The sequence below is a fragment of the Neolamprologus multifasciatus genome, chromosome 20 (genome assembly GCF_963576455.1).
Source record: "Neolamprologus multifasciatus chromosome 20, fNeoMul1.2, whole genome shotgun sequence".
In the NCBI taxonomy this organism is placed as follows: Eukaryota; Metazoa; Chordata; class Actinopteri; order Cichliformes; family Cichlidae; genus Neolamprologus; species Neolamprologus multifasciatus.
Window position 1 is genome coordinate 21,287,673 of NC_140458.1, and position 23,147 is coordinate 21,310,819.

At 41.9% G+C, this 23,147-nt stretch overlaps 1 protein-coding gene across 1 annotated transcript in view; it reads left to right on the plus strand.

Annotated features, from left to right (window-relative positions):
• lamb2 (laminin, beta 2 (laminin S)) overlaps positions 1-23,147 on the plus strand; it is a 47,335-nt gene extending 24,188 nt beyond the window's left edge. The window contains 30 exon segments of the mRNA XM_085145143.1: positions 760-962; positions 1,814-1,934; positions 2,134-2,322; positions 3,137-3,316; positions 3,412-3,524; positions 5,354-5,433; positions 5,955-6,090; positions 6,177-6,335; positions 6,430-6,557; positions 6,638-6,770; positions 6,841-7,033; positions 7,366-7,509; positions 9,496-9,727; positions 10,859-11,028; positions 11,488-11,523; positions 13,961-14,185; positions 14,288-14,413; positions 14,416-14,504; positions 14,585-14,681; positions 15,999-16,180; positions 16,280-16,470; positions 18,344-18,528; positions 18,668-18,909; positions 19,098-19,301; positions 19,829-19,973; positions 20,075-20,282; positions 20,370-20,498; positions 21,579-21,768; positions 21,851-22,010; positions 22,979-23,147. Of these exon segments, the coding sequence (XP_085001269.1) occupies positions 760-962; positions 1,814-1,934; positions 2,134-2,322; positions 3,137-3,316; positions 3,412-3,524; positions 5,354-5,433; positions 5,955-6,090; positions 6,177-6,335; positions 6,430-6,557; positions 6,638-6,770; positions 6,841-7,033; positions 7,366-7,509; positions 9,496-9,727; positions 10,859-11,028; positions 11,488-11,523; positions 13,961-14,185; positions 14,288-14,413; positions 14,416-14,504; positions 14,585-14,681; positions 15,999-16,180; positions 16,280-16,470; positions 18,344-18,528; positions 18,668-18,909; positions 19,098-19,301; positions 19,829-19,973; positions 20,075-20,282; positions 20,370-20,498; positions 21,579-21,768; positions 21,851-22,010; positions 22,979-23,115 (4,727 nt within the window). The 3' untranslated portion in view covers positions 23,116-23,147.

The window sequence follows — 23,147 nt, forward strand, 5'->3', positions numbered from 1 at the left end:
CATACATGCTTTACTGTTTCAATAATTTAGCATAGGTCTGTTTCGTTTTGTTCATAAATGGCTAGATTTGTCACATGTTATTTACTATTACAAAAAGTTTTTGTTTTGTTTTGTTTTTGTTTTTGTCTGTTTGTTTGTTTGCTTGCTTGGGTTTTGTTTTGCTTTCCAGTTTTGTTTTGTGCTTCCTAATTGCAGTTCTTATTTTAATCTACATTTCTGTATTGCAGTTCCTGTAACTGTCCTACTTGTGAACATTGACAATGTTGTAAATTATAATAAAAATTGAGTTAAAAAAAAAAAGAACTATGATGGCTAACTGATCCTTCCACCATCCCAAATCATTAACTTCAGTTAGTGCGTAATGCTTTGCCTCACATTCAGCTCTGTCATGCTCCACTGGCTGACGTCCTCATGCTGCAGCAGTGATCCTTTGGACAGTTGTGTTTAATGGGGATGGACAGCTTTTATAAACCCCTTTTTTAAATTACTTTCACTACCCCACTAATGTCATACATTAACTAAAAGAGTTTAGCTATCATCTAGTTTTTTTTCTTCCTACTGTCCTACTGTGTTCACTGATAGGGGATCGTCTGATTGGTGTTTTTTTCTTTCTATTGTCAGGTCTATACCTTTCAGTATAAAGTGCCTTGAGGTGCTTGTGATAAAGTTGAATTTAACTGAATTAAATTATTAGTAAGCTTAAAATATCTGCACCCTGTTCCTCTTCTGCTCATTCCATCTGTGTCTTCTTTCCATCAGACCAGCTAAAGATCACCAACTTGAGAGTGAATTTCACCAAGCTTCACACGCTGGGGGACAACCTGCTGGACCCCAGAGATGAAATCAAAGAGAAATACTACTATGCAATATACGAGCTTGTCGTTCGTGGAAACTGCTTTTGTTATGGCCATGCCTCAGAGTGTGCCCCCATTGATGGCATTGAGGATGATGTAGAAGGAATGGTGAGTGATGAAGTTTTCAAGAAAGAACAGTGACATCAGAAAAATCCAATGCAAACAGAATCTCACATGTTTTTTAACTAAGCAAAAAATATATGTATTTGTACTTTGGTTGGGTAACGTCGGAGGTTTCTTCCTCTTAACAGGGAGTTTTTCCTTCCCACCGTCACCCCCGATGAGTGTTTACTCGTCGTGGTTCATCTGATTGATTATTGTCAGGTCTTTAACTTACATATAAAGTGCCTTGAGTTGACTGTAGTTGTGATTAGGCTCTACATTTTTAGTTTTGCTACTGTAACTGTCCACTTTCTGCTGTGACCCAACAAATTTCCCACGTGTGGGACTAATAAATGGCTGCAGTCTCGAAGCCAGTGACAATGCCCACAACTACTACTTTGTGACATATAAATACTAAGAAGTACTCACAGTTTTTACATATTTGATAAATTAATTTATAAAGTTGTTATTATGTAGAGACGATCATGAATATATGCCCAGAAAGAGATTTTATTAAACAGCTACATAAATATAAAATGAATTCTTATAACCCACAAAGTTAAGGGATGCATTTATTTGGCCAGTTAAAGTGGGAAAAATGAAACATGACTAGGTCTTACTCAACTCCCATTCCAGTCGCCAAACGTGCCATTAAACATTTGCTTGGTAAAGGTCTAATGGTGAAACATTCAACCCAGTACCATGGCATAGGGTGTAAGCGTGCTTGACTGTGTGCACAGACTACGGTACAGAATACAGAGCAGTGCCTTTAATTAGCACATTACAGCCTGATTTTTCTCATCATTTCAGTGTTCTTCTTTAAGCCCCCATTCCCTTACTTCTTATCTCATGCTAAGGTTCACGGCAGGTGTGTCTGTAACCATAACACTAAGGGTTTGAACTGTGAGCAGTGCGACGACTTTTACAACGACCACCCCTGGAGGCCAGCTGAAGGACGCAACACCAATGCCTGCAAGAGTGAGTACGGATGAATGAGCTGGTTACATTCAACATTGTAACTGTTGTAGGTTTATGAGAATAGAAAGTGAAATAGCTCACACACTGGTATATCTGTTAAAATCTGTTAAAAAGAAGGAATAAAAGTAAAGGACTAATAATCTATAATAATCTATAAGGAAGGACTCATTAACATGAAATAAACCTGTTTTTTCTTCAGAGTGTAACTGTAACAGCCACTCGACAGCCTGTCACTTTGACATGGCGGTGTATTTGGCTACGGGAAATGTCAGCGGAGGAGTGTGTGATGACTGTCAGCACAACACCATGGGACACCACTGTGAGATATGCAAACCTTTCTACTACAAAGACCCTGTCAAGGATATAAGAGACCCAAGAGTTTGCATACGTGAGTCTGATAAAAAAAGGAATGCTTCTTTGAAATATTCCCATTTGCTGTGTTGTGCAGGATTTACTGCCTGCTTGCACAGCTCTTTGGCTACGCGGGGAGAGAGATTGTGGGAATTCAGGCACAAACTTGTGTGCAGTCCTCCAAAAGCCAGCATTATCATAGTGGTACTGTGTAGGTATGACTACGAATGAGAACAGAGGCTGATTTTACCATGAAGAAGAAGAAATGGTTCTTTGTGGTGTATTTTCTTTTACAAAAGCATTCTTTGTATAACATTGACTCTTCCCTCATTGGCAGGAACAGGTCTAAGGACACAAGCCTGAAACGTTCTGTGTAGCTTTTGGATACAGCTAACATAGCAGCGTGCCTAGACCTTTACCTTTGGCGTTATTTAAACACAAGCAATAGAAACAGGGCCAAGTGGCTAGCCTGGATTTGGATATACCATAACTATGATCAGCCTATCAGCTTTCAGCTGCAGTTTCGAGGGGTTAAAAGTGCTCTGTGTGTAGTGCTGTATTTGTCCACACAAAAATTCTTTTAAAAGTCTATAATCAATGCATGTGCACTACAGGCTTCACGTTTCCGCCTCTGGTTAAGACGAGTTTGATGAAGTTAAAATTAAGTTAAATAGTTTAGTAATTATTCTGTCAATGTGAGAGCTGATGCTTCTTGTTGGAGGATATATTTATAGTGTTATAGAAACCTCTGCATGGACCTGTACTGAAAATCGCTGGATTCACAGCAGAAACCACACAAACTAGACTAAGTGTAGATTTTCATCATTTAATGCTGTACGTTTTTCCCGCAGCGTGTGACTGTGACCCAGACGGTTCACAGAATGGGGGGACGTGCGACAGCCACACGGACCCGTCTCTCGGCATGGTGGCAGGTCAGTGCCGGTGCAAGACTAATGTGGAGGGGCCGCGCTGTGACAGGTGTAAGACAGGCTTCTTTGGTCTGAGCACAGACAACCCTCACGGCTGCCAATGTGAGTATATCCTCTCTTAGCAGTCACACAAGTTCTGAATAGTCTCTTTCTACTACTCATTACTATCTCCACCCTATGCCCCCACCTACATCCAGCTTGTCAGTGTGACCCCAGAGGAACAGTGTCAGGTAGCTCCCAGTGTGACCCAGTCAGCGGAGACTGCTTCTGCAAGCGTCTTGTCACTGGACGCAGCTGTGACCAGTGTCTGGTACGATGTCACAAACGCACTTAATGTTTTAGACTTGTCTTAAATGTCTTCATTTTTCATTTTATGTACTCCCTCTTTGTCTCTTTCCCCACAAACAGCAGTAACCCATAGAAGGTTGTGATTAACCACGGCAGACCCGGTGACATGTCAATGCTCTTCAGCATGCTTTATTTCACAGTTGTTGTTAAACACACAGCCGCAGCTCTCCCACTACCAGCCACACACATCACCAACAACAACCACCACAGTGCCATATTTAAGATGGCGGGGCATGATTGCGGACGCCGTGCAGGTGCGTCCGCCTTCCCTGCACGACACCGCAGGCCACGCCCCGCCACAAAGGTGTTTTCCAGACTAAAGCCGGTCAGTCATTCTTTGGCTTTATGTCTAGATCTGGCTGAAAAGTGATAGCCAGAAATTCATATTCACCCACTGAGCAAATTTCCATTGATTACAGGTTTAATATCCTAGTGGTCAAGCTGGTAACCAAATAAATCAATTTAGGTTAACTTTGGATCAGAAGTAAAAGTTTGGAAGACATCTGAAGAACACCCAGCTCTTTAAAAAGTGTAAACAAACTAAAGTTCAAGCAACATTTGGTTGTGAAATTGATGTGACCTAAATGTCTGCCTTAGGTGTACAGATTCATATTCCAAGAGAGCGATTTTTAAAAAACAATTAATCTTTTAAAAATAAAACAAAACACTTAATATATATATGTAACAAAAAATCATTTATACCATCCAAATGGGGCATAAACTTGCCGGGTGAGGTCATGTTATGCTGGTGTGCCAGAGTGGTGAAGTAGTAAGCAATGCTTTAATATAGTTGTAACATAGTAACATCTTGCTGCCCTTTTGCCTTTATTTGATAGTTAGAGTCATTAGAGGTGAGACAGAGGACAGGGGAATTACCTGCAGCAAAGGTCCTGAAAGGTAACTTGGCAGCTGAGAGCGTTCACAGCCGTGCAGTGTTCCCTCTCAACAGCTCAGACCTCCTTAGTTTGCTTCTTTCCTTTAAACCACTCCTCCCCCTTTTTACATGCTGTATTTCACATCACAGTTAATACAGTTTAATTACAACAGCATCAAATTAAGTTTGACATTTCCTCACACCCTCTCTGGCCAGAAGGTGATCAGCTTCTTGTTATAATTCGTTCTCTTGTCAAAACCCCCTACTCAGCCAGGAATAGTGTAGGCAGAAATGTGTGCTCCTGCCTGGGTCATGCGTCTAAATTTAGCCCAGGGATTTGTGGCTTGTCCGGTTGGTGTGGGTTACAGCAGGCCCTAAATGGTCAGGTCTGGATCTGGTCCACAAGTGGATCCTGTTGTTTTACAAGCCTGCTTTTAGGAGCATTAATGTTCAGTGGAAAACTATTTTTAAGCACCCTGTCACTGCTTTGAAACTTTAATTATATATTATTATATATTATAAATTATCAGGGTGAATGCACATTCATCCATATTCTTCTGTGTCACCGCAGAGGGATGGATGTGAGGCTGGAACCTGAGCACACAATAAGCAATAACCAACTTTTTATGTAACTCTAATGGAGAAACCACAAAGTATCAGTTTAGCAGGCAAACCATAAAAGTAAAAAGTGCTGACTGCAAAAACATGTAGCACACTGTCAATTTAGCTTTTTCTGAGCGAGAAGACAGTGTGACAAAGTAAAGTTAAACCATCGGGGCAGTAGTGGTGCCCCACAGCTTGTTTTATTGGACTACAGAGCTGGATACAGTAGTGTGTATGGTAGTAGTGTTTTGCATGGTTACTCTGCTCGTCTGTATCAGTCAACCTGCCCTCTGTCTGTCCTCGTGTGTTTCTAGCCAGAACACTGGGCACTGAGCCATGACCTGAACGGCTGCAGAGACTGCGAGTGTGACATTGGAGGAGCACTGGACAACCAGTGAGTGCAGCTCTGAGTCGAGTCAACAGTTAGAGTCTGTTACAGCTTAGAGGACCTTTTAAAACCATTCTTAGATGGATGTCTGCTCAAAATACTAGCTGGTGTACTCAGCAGGATAAAGGCAAAAGGAAAAATGTAATCTTTTTATCCAAGCTGATCCATGCTGATCCAGCTTAGAAGTTCTGTGAGTCAACTTTAACTGCAGGAAAAAATCAATAGTGCTTTATTTTCTGAACTAGGGCCACTGAATACTTATTTTGCAGCTCTGTTTGATATGTTTGGTACACACAATCATCTTAGCCAAAGCGTAACCACATCTGCAGTTTCAGCATAATGACTTGTAATAAATCTTGTCATCCAACTCATCAGGACAAAGTTAATGAATAGCATCATAAATAGTAATTAAACCTTCCCATCACATCCCAAACAATAGCAAAGTACTACTATGCATCACAGATCTTCTGGTATGGGTGCAGTTATGTTATGGCAGTGATTTGACAAGATGTATGTGTTATTCATAGCTGCTCCATAGAGAGCGGTCAGTGCCGCTGCCGCAGTCACATAACAGGACGCCAGTGTACACAGGTGGAATCTGGATATTTCTTTATGGCTCTGGATCACCTTCTTTATGAGGCTGAGAGCGCCACAATGGGGCGGGTGAGTGAGGCCGTCACACATTGGTAGTCAGGCTCTTTAGTGAGAAGAAATCTCTACAAGCATGTCGTCCGTGTTTATGTTCTCAGGGCTGTGTGGTGGACATCAGAGAGCATCAGCCTGGCCGACCTGCCATGTGGACAGGTCTTGGGTTTTCCCAGGTACCCGAAGGTGGAACACTGGAGTTCCGTATTGGCGACATTCCCTACTCCATGGAATATGATTTGCTCATCCGCTATGAGGCGCAGGTATATGTGACTGTTCGTGTACCGTGTCATGTGTCATCAGAAAATGAAAGGAGTCCGCAAATACATGCTTACCATGCACAATGTTTCTATGCAGATGCCCCAGGACTGGGAGGAGGTGCAGGTAACGGTGATCCGTCCAGGGCCGATTCCTACCAGCAGCCCTTGTGGAAACACCATCCCCGACGATGACAGGCTCATTGTCTCTCTGCCTGCTACAGCAAGGTCTGTGACTCACGCATTTGCACACAGATTTGTGTCAGTACTGGTGTATGGTAACTGTGCGCTGCCTGCGTTCTCCTCAGGTTTGTGGTGCCTCTTCAGCCTTTGTGTCTGGAGAGAGACGTGACTTACACCCTCCGCTTGGACTTCAGACGCTATCAGGATGCCAACAGTATCCTCAATGGAGCAGCCAACGCCGTCCTTCTTGTGGACTCTGTGAGACGCATTTCAGCTGTCTAAAATAAGAGGCGTTTTCTTGCCTTTTTAACAAATCCTTCTTCTCCAGATCGCATTGATGCCACGGCACTCCGCCATGGAGATGTTCAATGCAGGAGATCCAGCCTCCAACATCAGGAGGCAGACCTATGAGCGGTATCACTGTCACGACGGGGCAAAGAGTGTGACGCGCCCACTGATGAGTGACACCTGTGCCAAGCTGATAAGCAGCATGTCCGCTATCATAAATGATGGAGCTCTGCGTGAGTTACAAATAAAGCTTATCTGTTTGTATGACTTTATGATTATATGTTTATATTCCTGGAGCCTGCATGATCTCAGACAACATCAGTGAAATTAACACTGTTTATGACACCAGTATTAATCGCTTTTTGCCTTTATTGTCCTCCTTAAAGTTAAATGCAACTCTCAGAAACGCCTTAAATCACTCATTATTTATCTTATCATTTTCGAGATGCGCTCCAGACTGGTGACTTTAGCTTCACTTCTTTCCTCTTTTTCTCTCATTGTGATCGTTGTTTATAATACATGTTTGGATCTGGTGGTTTGATGCTGGTGCTTCTCTGTCCTCCAGCTTGTAATTGTGACCCTCAGGGGTCCATCAGCTCTCTGTGTGATGTCCGGGGAGGCCAGTGTCGCTGCAGACCCAATGTGATTGGTCGACGTTGTGACCAGTGTGCTCCAGGAATGTATGGCTTTGGGCCCTCAGGCTGCACAGGTGAGAAGTGCAGATCCAGCTCAGGCCTTTCTCATTTTTCCTGCAGGTCCATTCCATATTTTTTCCCAGCTGCTAATGTTTAAACATTTCCTCAGTAAGTTTAAACATTAGTGTCGATGAGAAGTTAAACATTAGTAGGGATGGAAAAGCAAAGTATTATGAGATAGCCTGACTCTTTACAAACTAAAGTGTCATACAAGTCAAGAGCTACTGAAGCACTCTTTAGTGGAACCTGTTGTGAACTCACACCAGCAACATTACAGGCGTTGAGTAGTGAGCTTGAATTGTGTACTTGTACATTTACAGTTCTTTTAATGAGTTGTGTACAATGCATCTGGCGCCCTCTACTGCCTGTCAGTGCAACTTTGCTATGCCCAAAGCCTCTTTTTTTATTTCTACGTTCAACTTTTTCTCCCACCCAGTGGCGGTCCTAGCCTGTCTGGCGCCCTGGGCAAACACCCCCTCTGGCGCCCCCCCCCCCCCCCCCCCCCCCACACACACACACACACACACACACACACACACACATGAAGAGAGAGACAGAGTATGCATTTTATGCAAACGTTGTATGCAAACGGCTACTAAACAGACATCATAATTCGTCATACAATGAGAACAGGACAAATCAACAATTGACACTGACTAATTAATATTATATTATTGTATATATTGTTTGGAGTTTAGTCTGTTACTGTTACTATTTTTACCATTTCTTCTTGGAGGAACTGTAACCCAAATAATTTCCTTAGGGATTAAGAAAGTATTCTGATTCTTAATGTTTTAGGATACATGACCTGCCATTATCCAATGACACATCTGCTTACCTGTATCTTTTGCTCGTTTCTCCTTGTAGGAGTCATAATTAAATGTATTGAATTTTAAGGATCACTGGGTTTTCATTTGTTTGGTTGCTATGGTGATGTGTAATGGGAGTCACGTGGGTGCTAGCAGCGACATTAAGTGGGCGTTGTCAGTCTGTCATTCACTGGTTTGATTTTGACAGAGAGGAGGGCTGGGTAGCCGTAGTTTTTGTTGACCGCAGCACAACGAGTTTCCCCTTGTTGCATTAGAGCCTGTGATGTTTTAAGAGTTTGAATCGCGAGCCGATCACATTGCTCTGTAAACTTTTCAAGCACTTTAATAAACAAGCAAGCAATTCCACCTCTGGCATTATTGCGTAAAGTTGAGAGGCAAATAGACAGGCTCAGTCCCCGGCCTCTAGCGACTGTGGAAGTCGCTACACTCCTCCTCTTCTTTTCTCTTTTTTTAGAGTTTAAAAACGGGTTGTGTGTGAGACTTTAGATCAACAAAATATAAAATATACATTTTCAATTGTTATTGATCCCTTTACCCCTGGTCCTAAAGTGTATATTTATTTTCTTACTCTTCTTATATATATTGTTTGTTTACTTGCACTGTTGTAACTGGAGCCTCGTCGTCTCGTCTCTATATACTGGACTGTATGTAGCGGAGATGACTTTGACTTCAGCAGCGAGCTGGCGCACCGAGGGCTCTCGCGCTCACTTTTCACGTATAGAATTTTGAAAAAACATCGGTGCAAATTATAAGTCTGTATCATGATGTCTGGTGTTTTCGTGTTTGTTGGTTTGTTTGTAATTTGTTTTATTTTGCGAGTTGGTCATTTTTGCTGCTCCAGCCAGCCAGAGCATCCCCCGCCGCCCCGCCCTCTCCTCCCTGTGCCGCAAGCAGCAGGCGCACCTCGCAAACGGAGGGCGCCCTTACTCCCAGCAAATGGGCGATAGAAAACCAATGCCATTCCCAATATGCGCTGGCATGATGTCGGGGCAGCATGAGAAGGAGCCGTGATGCCGCCCCCACCATGATGCCGCCCCGGGCAACCGCCCGTGTCGCCCGTATCTAAAACCGCTACTGCTCCCACCTCCTCTTCTTTTCCCATCATGTCTTTCTAAAACCCTCTCATCCTTTTTAATTTCCTCTTGTAATCTCTGTCTGTTCTCTGTCAAGCCTGCGGTTGCAGTTTGGACGGCTCCGTGACCCGACTTTGTGACAAGTTTACCGGTCAGTGTCAGTGCCGTCCGGGAGCATTCGGTCAGCGCTGTGACAGATGCCAGTCGGGTTACTGGGGCTTCCCGAGTTGCCGACCCTGCCAGTGTAACGGGCATGCAGACCAGTGCGACCAGAGGACCGGTGCCTGCATCAGCTGCAGAGATAATACTGGAGGGGACAAGTGTGAGAGGTGATGATACAGCACTAGCTTGCTTGGAATCTTGTGGATGAGATCATCAACGATGATTTTATTCAAAAGTTTAGACAAAAAAAGAAAAAGTTTGCAAAATATAGGGTTAGAGTTATGACTCTGTGCTCGTGCTGGAGTTGTCACCAATGATGCCTTAAACATTTAGGGATAGGTTTAAATACAAAATATTGATTTTCTTTTACTTTGATTCCATCTTAAATGAATAATCCAAAGATATACAGATTAAATTTAAGTCAGAATCTGAATCAGAATGCTTTATTGATCCCTAGGGGAAATTATGTAAAGTGGCATCTGGCCACGCAAGAAGCCAGAGAATATGAAAGGAAACACTACAAACGGCTTCAGACACAAAAGAAAGCTAATGGTTCACACATCAGAGCAAAAAAGCACTTTGATGACGTACTTTGTAAGGCATTACTGCAAACAGTGGCTTTGAGTAAAACTGTGTTGTTTCACAGTGGTTAGCACCCGTGCCGCACTGCAATCGGTCAGACGGGTAAGATGGCGCTGGCAAGGCTGGCAGCCTTAACCCAATTTCCCTCGGGATGAATAAAGTATTATCAATCAATCAATAATCCTGGGTTCAATCCACCTTTCTTGTGGACTTGTGTTGTGTGGGTACTCCAGTCTCCTCACGCATGTTAAGGAAACACACTAGATTAACTGGTGATTTTACCCTGGCTGTAGTTGTAAATGCGAGGGTGGATGTCTGTGTCTCTGCGTTCGCCATGTGACAGATTGACAGCCTGTCCAGGATGTATCCCACCACTTTGAACACACCTTATTGTAGCTGGCATTCAAATACTCACCGGGCATCCCAGTCAGTTCAAAACTGACTGTTTACATTTGCAGTGCATTTTAGCAACACCTCCTCATCAGCACAGCCAGTGATGACTGTACCAGGAAATATGGGCTAAGCTAACAGTATCAGCATTGCAGAAAAAAAAACCCTAAAGAAAGTGAACATTTGGAGCTTTTAGCTCACAGAGGTTATTGTACATGTGCTATATATTCACTATTTGAAACTTTAGCCACATTTAAATTCAATATACACTGCTGTAACAGAAGCACACCTGTTCACCTGAGTCACCCAGCTTGTCATTTCTGTAGGTGCGCCAATGGTTACTATGGCAATCCAATTTTGGGCACAGCATCCGGCGGTCAGTGTCGTCCGTGCCCCTGCCCAGATGGTCCCAACAGCGGACGCCACTTTGCCGTGTCTTGTTATCAGGACAGTCGAAACAGACAAATCATCTGCAACTGCAACCAAGGATACACAGGTAAACCTGAGTCAGTGCACTCTCCTACTGTCTCTGTACCTTAACTTCTGTTTGTTCCTCATCCTCAGCACGTGACACTGACTGGTGAGACCAGATGTGTGTGTGCTAGCTTTAGTTGCACACAGTTTAAATCAGATACTACTTATCTGATATATATTCAGCTGTAAGTTGTGTCACTTAAAGATGACCATGAAATATTAGTATTTTATGTCACTTGTGCTTCATCAGCATTGTTTTTGTAGCTGATTTTGGATTTTGTAACATATCCTGTGATTTGAATAACCTCAATGACTGATATTAATCTGAAACAGTGCTTACAGTCTACAAGGTACAGTGATAACACAAGTTAAGACAGGGCAGAGGCTATAACTGAAACGAGGTAAGGATGATTCTTTGACAGCGGCTTCTGGTGAATGGTAACCTTTATCGTTTCCTCCCTCCCCTGTATTACTGGCGCAGGGATTGTTAAACGCTCCGGGGCGAACATTTTTAAGCGTGAGTAATGATGGTTGACCCTGCTCCCTTCCCCTCCCTGTTCACCAACCCTCACTTTCCGCTCCACCATTCCTACCCATGCATGGCTTCAGCACCCCTCCCATCAGTGGTGCTGTGCCACAGTGCACTCCTGAGTGAGACCTGGCTCAAAGAATGCCAAATCCTTTTCTGTGACTGTCTGTGATTTTTGTGCGCCTGAAATTAGAAGTTTAAACAGCATTAGAAGTGTAGAAATAGCATTTGAACCACATCTGTAAAAATGCACCTAATATAAGGGCCTGACCCAGATTCATTGTTTTTGAGCAGTTCTTACAAAAATATACATTTTAAAGTGCAAAGGAAGCGTAATGTGGGCGTGAGTCTGGGTCAGTTTTGTGTTTTGGGCAGGTTTCATCTATTTCTGTGAATTAATGATGTTGAGAAGTGTTAGCAATTGTGGCAATATGACCATACAATCAAGATAAACACATTTATTTGTATTTTATTTACTTCATAGATAAAGCATAATGGAGCACTGCAGGCCCTAAAAATGCAGATTATTTCTTTATATCCACAGCTCCCACTTTCTGCTCCACACTGTTTTTTCTTCCCTTTGACCCCCTCTCTCCTTCATTCTTGTCTTCCATCCAACTTTGCTGTCGTCTAATCCTCTCTGTACTTCAGTGTCTGTGCTGCCAGTGCAGCCTGACTTTACCTCTCCCCCTCATTCTTTCTTTCTCTAAGTTTCTTCTGTGCTCCAGTTCCTGCTTGGCTCAGGTATGCCGAGTATTTTGGCTTTGATGTCCAACTTTTAAGGGACAGATAATAATCTATGAAGACACTGATGACTGACTGTCAAAGCTGTGCGTAGCAGTAGTTGATGACATAATACAGTATATTACAGATTAGGACAGAATTATTAGGCCACCTATCAAATTTTATTTTTTACATTGTTTCCCAAGTTCTGTTAAAACAGAGAAAGGAATTTCCAAATATCCTAGTTTTATTTTAGATGCTTATGCTAAAATAAGCATCTAAAATATGCTTATTTTGCACACAGACAAAATTATAAAAAAAACTACCATGGCCAAAATTATCAGCACCCCGTGATGTTAATAGTGGATTTTGCATCCTTTCTTGCTGAACAGCCTGTAGTTGTTTGTTGTGGTTTTCAACAAGTCTAAAAAATGTCACCAGCCCCATTCTTCTTTGGCGAGTCTCTCAAGCTTCTATATACAGTGGTCCTCTGGGACGGACCTTGGTCTTCAGTCTTGATGGTCTTTACCTCACAGATTTTCAGTGGGATTACAGTCAGGGCTTTGTGCAGGTCAGTCATTAATGTTCACCTTGGACGTCTGGAGGTAGTTCTACACCAGGAGTGATGTATGTTTTGGGTCTTTGTGGTGTTGGAAGAGAAATCGACGACCCAGACCTAGTTTACCTGCAAACAGCTTGATTCGGGATGAGGACCCAAACGCAGGACTCAAAGATGGGAATTTAACTGAAAACAACAGTTTCATTGCTGGAAATAATTCTTCACAAATATAAAAAACAAAACCAAAAGCAAGGAACTCGAAATATGAACTCAAACCAAAACACTAAGAAACTGGGAAACAAACGGACAGAGACGAACACAGGGCTTAAATACACAAGCAGGACAACGAGAGGATGGGGGAACAGGTGGGAACACAGCTGGGACAAACGAGACATTCATAAAGACGCAGACTAGACACTGAGACGTGGAAACATGACAGACTCGGGAACAGAGGAAACATGGAGCACAGAGACAAAAGTAACTAGACATGGAATATAGGGACGACGTAGTGACAGAGAACCAAGACAAGCATACAACACACGACAGACAAACAAGGAAAACAAGAATACAGAACAAACCTTCACTAGGGACATGAGACCAGGAACACAGCAGAGGCACAGAAACAGAACAGAAAACCTTAGCAGATGAAGGCATGATGCTAAAATCACTGAACGTAAATATTATAAGCCATTATGTTTGTGATCACAGGTGTAGTATGATGCCACATAATGGAGAAGAATGTGGGGACAAAGATGCTTCACTAATGAAACTGGTTAACAAAACCCTTTTGAGTGATGGCAAGTAACAGAACTGCTACATAACAGACTGCTTTAGTAAAATATTGGATTTATGTAATCATTTCCTTGCTTTAAAAAATGGGTTGAGCCAAGTGTTAGACTAACAGGTTTCTTTTAGTAGAAAGGACTTGAGAATCTGTTCATAATGAGGGGCCGTATAACTTTTTAAACCAAGATTGTCTACTGATTCTAACACTGGAATTTCATACTTTCCTGCTTCTTCTTGGATCATTCATCCTAAAATCACGGCACAAAATGGAAAATTTAAAACTATTTTTGCCATCATATCTTCTTCCTCTCTGCTCTGGCCATAAATGACAATTTCTTCTTCTTTTTCCCAACCTAGGTGCCCGATGTGAGGAATGTGCCCCAGGTTATTACGGTAACCCCTTGCAGCCAGGAGGGCGCTGCCAGCCGTGCCAGTGTAACAACAACATAGACATGTCAGACGTGAACGCCTGTGACAGTCAGACCGGAGAGTGTAACAAGTGCCTTTACAACACTGAAGGTCCCAACTGTGGCATCTGCAAGAGCGGCTATTTCGGGGATGCTTCCCGACGAAACTGCAGGAGTGAGAATCACTTTCACTGTGAAAAGAAAAAGCTCTGTATTGCACGTTAGCGATACTTCAGAAATCGAAAGAAATCTTATTTAGCCTTTTTTTCCCCTTCAGAGTGCACATGTAACTTCCTGGGTACTGAACACAGCCAGTGTATTGAGCGCGAGGACTGCGTGTGCCAGCGGGCCACAGGCCAGTGCCAGTGTCTGCAAAATGTCGTAGGTCTGGCGTGCGACCACTGCGCCCCAACCACTGGAACCTGGCCAGTGGGAGGGGCTGTGAACCATGCAGCTGTGATCCTAACAACTCTGTTACCTCTGCGTGTAATGAGGTAGGGAATACTTTGTGTTTTTTAGTGGGAATGCTTTCACTATACAGAGCTTGTGTGACATATTTCTTTTTGTCGTGCAGTTCTCTGGTCAGTGTCAGTGTCGTGATGGCTTTGGAGGGAAGACATGCACAGACTGTCAGGAGAACTTCTGGGGAGACCCCAGGACACAGTGCAGAGGTGTGAGACACAAGAACATGAGAAAACAGTGTTAAAGAGACCAAATGATTTAAAGAGATGAACTCTTGCTGCTCATGCTTTGAGATTGTTTACACTCAAGAAAGTATTCTTACAGAATGATAAACACATGCACATGGTGCTGTTAGTTACAATGAGTTTCAAAATAAATGTATTCCATAACTGGACAACAGTCACTCAGGTTAGTCAGTCAGGTCTCAACAAAAGGAGACTATTTATCCACCTGCACTATTTTCAATGGGCACACTAGCTTTTGTTTTGGGACCTCTGTGCTCTTCCAAATGCACACTTGGAAATAGCAGCAGGACCCAAGCACAGAACGCTGTCTGAGAATGTAAACGTTATGATTAGAGAACCCCTCTTAAGTATTGTTGTATCCTCTAGCCACTTGCTTGTAACCCCTTTGACAGGGGTTACTCAGTTGCATCCTTGTGATTTGTAGCCTACAGAAAGCAACCTTGAACTTTTATAACAATTTTGTACCATAAAGTAATATTACAAACATTGACATTATAAAGAAAATGTGAATAGTAGAGATTTGTGACTAAGCTTGTCTTTGGTGTGTGGGTGGATTTTGGCAGTAAGCGCTTTGTTATTGTGGAAATTTTGAGGGGCTATATGCAATATTGTACACGAGTACATTTGCATTGTTTTAAGCTAATATGCAGTTATGTATAAAATAACGTACACCTTCTCTGAATTCAAATTTCAGCTGAAAGATTTTTATGTATTGGTTATGTATGTTTTGGGAGTTTGGTGGTCGGCAGCATCCAGCTGTGTGCTACCACAAGGAGGAATGACATCACTAATCTGTGAGAAGTAATTTTTTTCATGCCCATCAACTAGGGAAGGGTTATAACACCATTTTCCAAACAATTTGAAGTTCATCATCCTACAGAGAGAAAACTTGTTCACCAAGCAGAAAACAGTGAAGAAAGCTATCATTCTTCCAGCATGGACATTCCAACAAATTCAGCCCAAGGCCAGACTGTACAATTCTCAGACAGACTACAAAAACCTAAGAGCTATTGTCTTAGACTCTAGAAGTCTGACTTTGTGATTTAAATGTTAAAGTTCATGACAGTACAACTGGAAAAAGACTAATTAAGTATGGCTTGTTTGGAAGGGCTGCCAAGAGAAAGCTTCTTGTGTCTTTAAGAAAGTAGAGAAAGAAAATAAGAGCTTCTCGTGTGCCGTGTTCAGCCAGCATCAGGTGAAGACTCACAGAAGCTAATATGGTGCTGCTAGACTAGCTCCAGTTGTTCTCTACTAACTATCCTCTCATTTTTTCCCCTATAGCATGTGACTGTGACTGGCGTGGGATTGAGACCTCTCAGTGCAACCGAGTGACAGGCCACTGCGTTTGTCAGCAGGGAGTGTCGGGTGTCCGCTGTGACCAGTGTGCCAGAGGCTTTTCTGGCCAGTTCCCCAACTGCCAGCCCTGTCACCAGTGTTTTGGGGACTGGGATCGCATTGTGCAGGTTCAGCTTTAATGCAGGGGAGGATGGATCTAATCCTTGAATTACTGATTGATTAGGTGTCAACCCCAATCTTTTGTTTCTCCTTCTTTTCATTACCAGGACTTGGGAACGCGCACAAAGGCTCTTGCAGAGCGTGCCCATGAGATTCAGACCACTGGGCTTATTGGACCCTATGAGAAAGCCTTTAAAGACCTGGAGGAGAAGCTGGCACAAGCTCAGGACATTGTCACTGCACGCAATGCCACTGCTGCAGCTGTCACTACCCTAATGGAGCTTATTGAAGATCTTAGGTAAAGCAGATTCATCTGCAGTTATTTTATCGCTTAACTTAGCTAATAGTTTCAGCATAAACCCTCATCTTCCTTATCATGCTCAGTTCCAGCTCCATAGTTTTATTCTTTGACTCGACTTTCATAGCTTTGCATGCCACACAGTCCAGAGTGCCTTAGTCCATCCTGTGTCTGAGTTAAATATTTCTGGCTCCTTTCACCTTAATATTATTCTGACTGGTAGCAACCTGTAAACAGAAGGTTTGGCAAAGTGGTGGGCGGAACCTCTCACAAAATAGAGTTGTGTGCCTGAGATGACCATATTAGGAACATCTGCTCTCACATGCAGGACCAGCAGTAGAAATAAAAAAAAAAACCTTTTGATCAAGGACTTTTTATCATATCTTTTGCCAGATCAAATAGCAAAACAACATAATCAAACATCATTAACATATTTACTCAGGAGAAGAGATGGCAATCATGGGACGTCTTGAACAGCCATACAGTGTATATTTTAGAACAAGTCTAAAAAGTTTATTCCACAATCTATGTCGCTATAGAGATAACCAAAGCATGTCCATTAGTGTGGCTGGGGCCCCTCTGCAGTCATATTTAGGATCCAGTTCTAAATGAATTTTTGATAACTTGTCCTTAGACCAATGAAGATGATGTGCGCCTTTAAACTGTGCTGCAGAATGTCTAAGGCACACTGTACAAGTTTAAATCCTCCTTATACTTTTTTTCCCATTTGGGTCCAGAGTCAGTTTCTCATTTCAAGATCATCTCTTCCCCTTTTTACAACAGCGCTTTTTTGTAAGTTATGGTCTTTATAGATTTTTAATCACCATTTGATGGCTCAAGAGTACGTGGCAGGGATCATTTTCTGTGAAAGAAAGGATATGCTGTGAAACACCGCTTGGTTAGATGCTGGCAACACCAACCCTTTATGTGAACATCCGGGGTAAATGGGATTAATTTAGCAAAATTAATAACCAGCTTCATCTGACTGTTTATCCTATCCAGTGTTAGAGTAAGTGAATAAAGATAATGATAAGATCCACTGTTGAACTTGCCCTGATCAGTTGAAGTGTATTGAGAGAAGTATACATCCTACTCATTTGTTTGTCTCATGTGAAGCAGGCATGTGGTTGGCTGGAAATGGACCCAGAATTCAAGATTCAGCAGACAAATGTTAAACTCAAAATCACAACTTTATTGCTGCAAAATGTGACACAGGGACTGGGGATAAACAAACATGGATATATGACTGACTGGGGAGACAAAACGGTGAAACACAGAAGATTATGGGAACAGGAAGGGCTAAATACAGGGACAGGACTACAGATGTGTTAGATTGATTAGACAGTGAAAGCAGACAGACACGGGGACATGAGTGGGGAGACAGAAAGGATAACAAAGCATGGAGACTAAACAGACTACAACAGGAGACGCTGATGACAAGAAACAGAGATGAGACTAGGAACAGACTGGACACGAAAGGGAACTAACGTAACAAAACAAGAACCTTGAACTAGAAATAACAAACTCAGGTGCGCTAGAGAATACTAAACTCAACATTAACTAATATAAAACTTGAATGTAAACATTTCATAAATCCAAAGGAATGAGTAAGAGTTGAAGACCCAGGACTGTGACATTTTTTTGATTTAATTTGAAATCTTATCAACATATATTACATTTTCAAGCCAAACATATTTTATATACAAATCCTACAGTGATTTTAGTCAGGTATCAAAGGCTTCATCATTTACAGAAGGGGTAAAGATGTTGTTTTTTTTTACTGATGCAGCAAACCAGGGAAGAAAAAACAACTTTCAGAAACTGAGATTTGTCTGTGGATACAGATGTTACAGATGTTTGTCTATCTCACCAGAGCACAGATTGGTGAGACCACTGATACCTTAAACAGTCTTGAGGGAGAATTAACCATCGTGCAGGACAGCAACTCAGAGGCAAGCAAGGAGCTGAGTGCTCTGGAAAGAGAGGCCAAAGAGCTTAACCTCACTTCAGAGCAGCTACACCACCAGCTGGATATCCTTAAAAACTCCAACTTCTTAGGTGAGAAAACTGTGTTGATTTAAATTTCTGTCTAATAAAATGTAAGAATATTTTGTTTTGCATAATTCCCTCATCTACCTCCCATTTTTCACTCCAATCAGAAATAACATCAGCATCTCATCTAATATGTTTCTTAAAGGGGCGTATGACAGCATCCTTAGCTCCTACAACAGGTCTCGCGATGCAGAGAGGCGGGCTAATGAATCAACCACCACCAAACCCAGTACAGTCAGCCAGTCTGCAGACACACGCCGCCGCACTGAACGCCTCATTGCTGCAAAGAAAGACGACTTCAACCGTAAAAATGCTGCAAACAAGCGTGCTCTGGGAGAGCTCAACACCAAAACACAGGGCTTGGACATGAAGAAGCTCAACGAGAAGGTTTGTTTTATTCTTTATTGTTCTTGTTTAGCTGTCTGCACTCATATAGTTTCATATTTACTCATATTTATTTTGTAGGTGACATAAATTGAGGCTCTATCCACTGTGGATTAGAGGAATACCTGAGTCCTGCACATATATTTGCAATATCCATACCAGTGAAATTACATTTGCATTCATACCAACAGGTTTGTGGTGCCCCAGGTGATGCCCCCTGTGCAGAAAGCCCCTGTGGGGGTGCCGGTTGCCGTGATGATGAGGGGAAGCGTCATTGTGGAGGCCTGAACTGTAACGGTGCTGTGGCAGTAGCTGACAGTTCCCTGGAGAGAGCCAGACATGCAGAGAGGGAGCTGAACAAAGCTATGAAGGAAGTGGAGGGACTCTTTACTAAGGTATGAGAGTATATGCAGATCTATAGATGAGATGGGTTTGTGTGTGTGTGTGTGTGTGTGTGTGTGTGTGTGTGTGTGTGTGTGTGTGTGTGAGAGAGAGAGAGAGAGAGAGAGAGAGAGAGAGAGAGGTTTTCACAGGACTCTGGATTCCTGCAAAAAACGACTTACTTCTAGCAGTATCTGGAAGTATAGGCTTTATTTGTAGTTGAATGACTTTATCATTCTGACACATCAATGTGGAGGAATTTTTAACCATCCTTCTCTGTCACAAGGCTTGCATCCCTATCCCCAAATATTAACATTAAGAGCTTGGGTCAGTTCTGTGTCTGACCAGTTAGCTCAGTAGGTTGAGAAACAGACAGAAGTGTGAGGAGCTTGCAGAAGGTGATTTCTATAGTGACACACTTCGCTTGATTTTCAGAGAATTGAGGTTACTCTAGTAACCAAACATTTTGATTGCACCCACAGTAATAAGTGCAGTTGTAAATCTCCCTATCAAAGATATAAACATTTGTGTCTTTATCCAGGTGGCAGAGGCTAAAACACAGGCAGAGGAGGCTAAGGGTAAGGCCAAGGCAGCTCTGGATAAAGCCGCCACTACCAAGAACAAAGTGGAGCGTTCCAACAATGACCTGAGAGACCTCATCAAACAGATCAGGGACTTTCTCACACGTAATCTTCAAAAGATTTATTTATTGATCACTGAAACCTTGTTGAATATTGATGTTACCTGATAATCTAGCCTCCTAATAATCCTGATATATCTCTCTCAGAGGAAGGCGCAGACCCAGACAGTATTGAGGCAGTGGCAAACCGTGTGTTGGAGCTCTCCATTCCTGCTTCACCCATTCAAATCAAGCATCTCGCTGATGAAATCAAGGAGCGGGTCCACAGCCTTTCAAATGTGGATGCCATCCTGCAGCAGACGCAGGATGATGTCCGCAAGGCCGAACAACTGCTGCTGGATGCCAAAAGGGCGAGGTAGTTAGATTTAAAAACTGTATTATAATGTATCGGTATAGAATTATTTGTGCTACTTGCAGTCATTAATGCTTCATTGTTGTAAAGGCATCATGCTGAGGGGGTGAAGACGACAGCAGAGACAGTGGAACAGGCCTTGGTGGATGCTAAGAATGCCCAGACTTCAGCAGAGAAAGCCATAACAAAAGCCAGAGCTGACATCGGGAGACTAAAAAACGGCTGACAGAGAGGTTAGCAAAAATTCACAAACACTTAATGTATATGGTGGGCTTTGCCTGTATACAAAAGATGGATGTAGTCGCTGTGACATCACTCATTGGTTTTGGATTCCTAGTTATAAAGTTTCAGTGTTAGTATTTTGACCAACATCATGTTAGTTTTTTAGAGCTCAAAATTGCTGTATATGGATGAAAGGGGTTGAGTGCTAAATTATCAGCTAATTAGCAAGCCTCTTCAGCTAGCTACATACATAATCTGTATGAATATAATGCACACACTGGTATACTGGTCTCATTGCTAAATTTTTATTCTTACTGAATCCAACATGATGTTAATTTGTATAATGATGCTCAACATTACTGACAAAAAAGATGATAAAACAGCGTCGCTTTGGGATGAGCCTACTGTGTGACAAGTCCCTACTGTAAGAGCAGAGCCGTGGCCTTGGTTTCACTGACATTTCAAAGCACAAAATATGGTGATGGATGAAAACTGCAAATGCATTTGTGTACTTATATGTACAGTTATCCTAAGCACCTTTCATTCTAGTGGTCAGTAGAACACAAAAACCTCATGTTTAGTGCCCAAATAAAAACAAAAAAGAAAGTTTGAAAATTTTGCAGACTTTGTCCCAAAGAAAAGTTTTAAAGGTTTTCTTCTGTAAAGGTCATATTTCTACTATTTTGTTTGTTGTTGCAGAATCTCTCTGGTCAGTGGCTGTGAGCCACAGTAGAGCTTAACTGAACAACAGGTTATTTCTTTAAGCATTTTACATAAAAAAAAATATAGTTTAGGAAGTTAAGAGTTGTTTCTGTTGGACAGCTTCCTTTTTCAGCAGGCAAAAACAAAAAAAGCAAACTAGATTTTAATGACCCTAATTATAAAAGATAAATATACATATCACAGTGTTTTGTTTATAGCATGTTTCTGCTGCCCCCTAGTGGTTATAAAATACATAACCATAGATTAAAAGAGTGTTTTTGTTTGGCTTTTTTTTCATTCGTTAATTGGGATAATGACAGTTATCCCAGTTAGATAACGTTAATTTCAATTCAGAAGGAACTTTACTTCTTTTACCCACTCTACGCAGATTGAGTCAGAAACATCCGATGGTGAGATGAACCTTAATGATGCCGTGGCCCGCCTCAACACACTGAGACGTGAGATCAATGCCTTGAAGACCAAACGTGCCAGCAACAGCATGGCAGCTGCCCGAGCTGAAGAGACAGCTACCATGGCACGAGACAAGGCAAATGAAGCCAAGCAGGTGTGTGTTTGTGTTTGTGTGTGCTTCATAACAACCAGACATGGCTGTTATAAAAGAAGATGTCTTCTGTCTTTCTGCGCAGATTCTGGATGGTCAGTTGACAGATAAATACAATGAGGTACAGCAGCGGGTTGACACTAAAGCCAAGGCTGTGCAGGATGCCAAGAAAAGGGCAGAGAGACTCAGGGATGAAGCCAAGGAACTTCTGAAAGATGCCCAGAAAAAGCTACAGAGGCTTGCAGGTACTTATTAATGTCTGTGAGTGTCTGGAGGACAAAAGCAGATAGTTGCAAAGAAACAGTTGATGCAATACATTTATCAAATTTGGTCTAAATTATGTCAATCTTGACTTGTAGGCAACATGTGTACATTTTTAAATTGTGTGGTGACTGACAACACTCTAAGAATACAAGTCTTTAAATGACATTAATACAACGAAATGATCAGTTATGAAAAGAATAACGTGGAGAAAAGGCAAATAAACCTTACCAAACAGAAGACATTAGTACTTGTGTAAATATATACACTATATTTGATATAAACATGACTTTTCAAAGACTAACATACCTGCTCAACATACTCACATACTCAGATCAAATCAGCAGAGAACTTCAGTATATTAAGCTGACAACTTTTGCTCCACAATTATTAACTAAATTTAGAACATTCATTTAAGCAAAAATTGTTATTAATTGAATTAAATATGGTGTGATTAATTTTGATAAAATTAACATTTCAAATGTCACACTGTTCCTTCCAGGCTAAATTCTGTGTCAATCATAACATTCCCGTTATGATTGACACATTCATTCATAACATTTCTCTTTCTTTCAGCTTAAAAATCTATGTAAAATACTTGAGTTGTGGCCTTTTTGGTCGCAAAGAATTAAAATACAAATCTAAAATACATCTAAGAGCATCAGTAGGTTTCGTGGCAACAGAATAGATATTTAGCTTTATTTGGCTGTCATTCCTTATCATGTGAATACTAAATGAAGAACATGTATATGACTGAAAACATTTGGGTCCTACAATTGGTCCCTGAGGAACTCCAAATGTTAATTCACAGTGTTTTAAAAACAGTCTAAAATTGAGACTGAGAACATTTTTCCAGATACTCCAGATTAGATATTTTGTGTGTTTAAAAGCCAAGACCCGATCAGCTAATGTCTCGCTGTGTAACCATTCCTGAAATGTCTGGATTCTGCAGAGTTGGAAAAAAACTATGAGGAAAACCAGAAGAAACTGGAGGGGAAGGCTCGTCAGCTAGACGGTTTGGAGGACAAGATGAAAAGCATCCTCCATGACATCAACAAACAGATCCAGATCTACAACACATGTCAGTAACTCACCACTCAAAGTCAAAAAGAAAGAAGTCC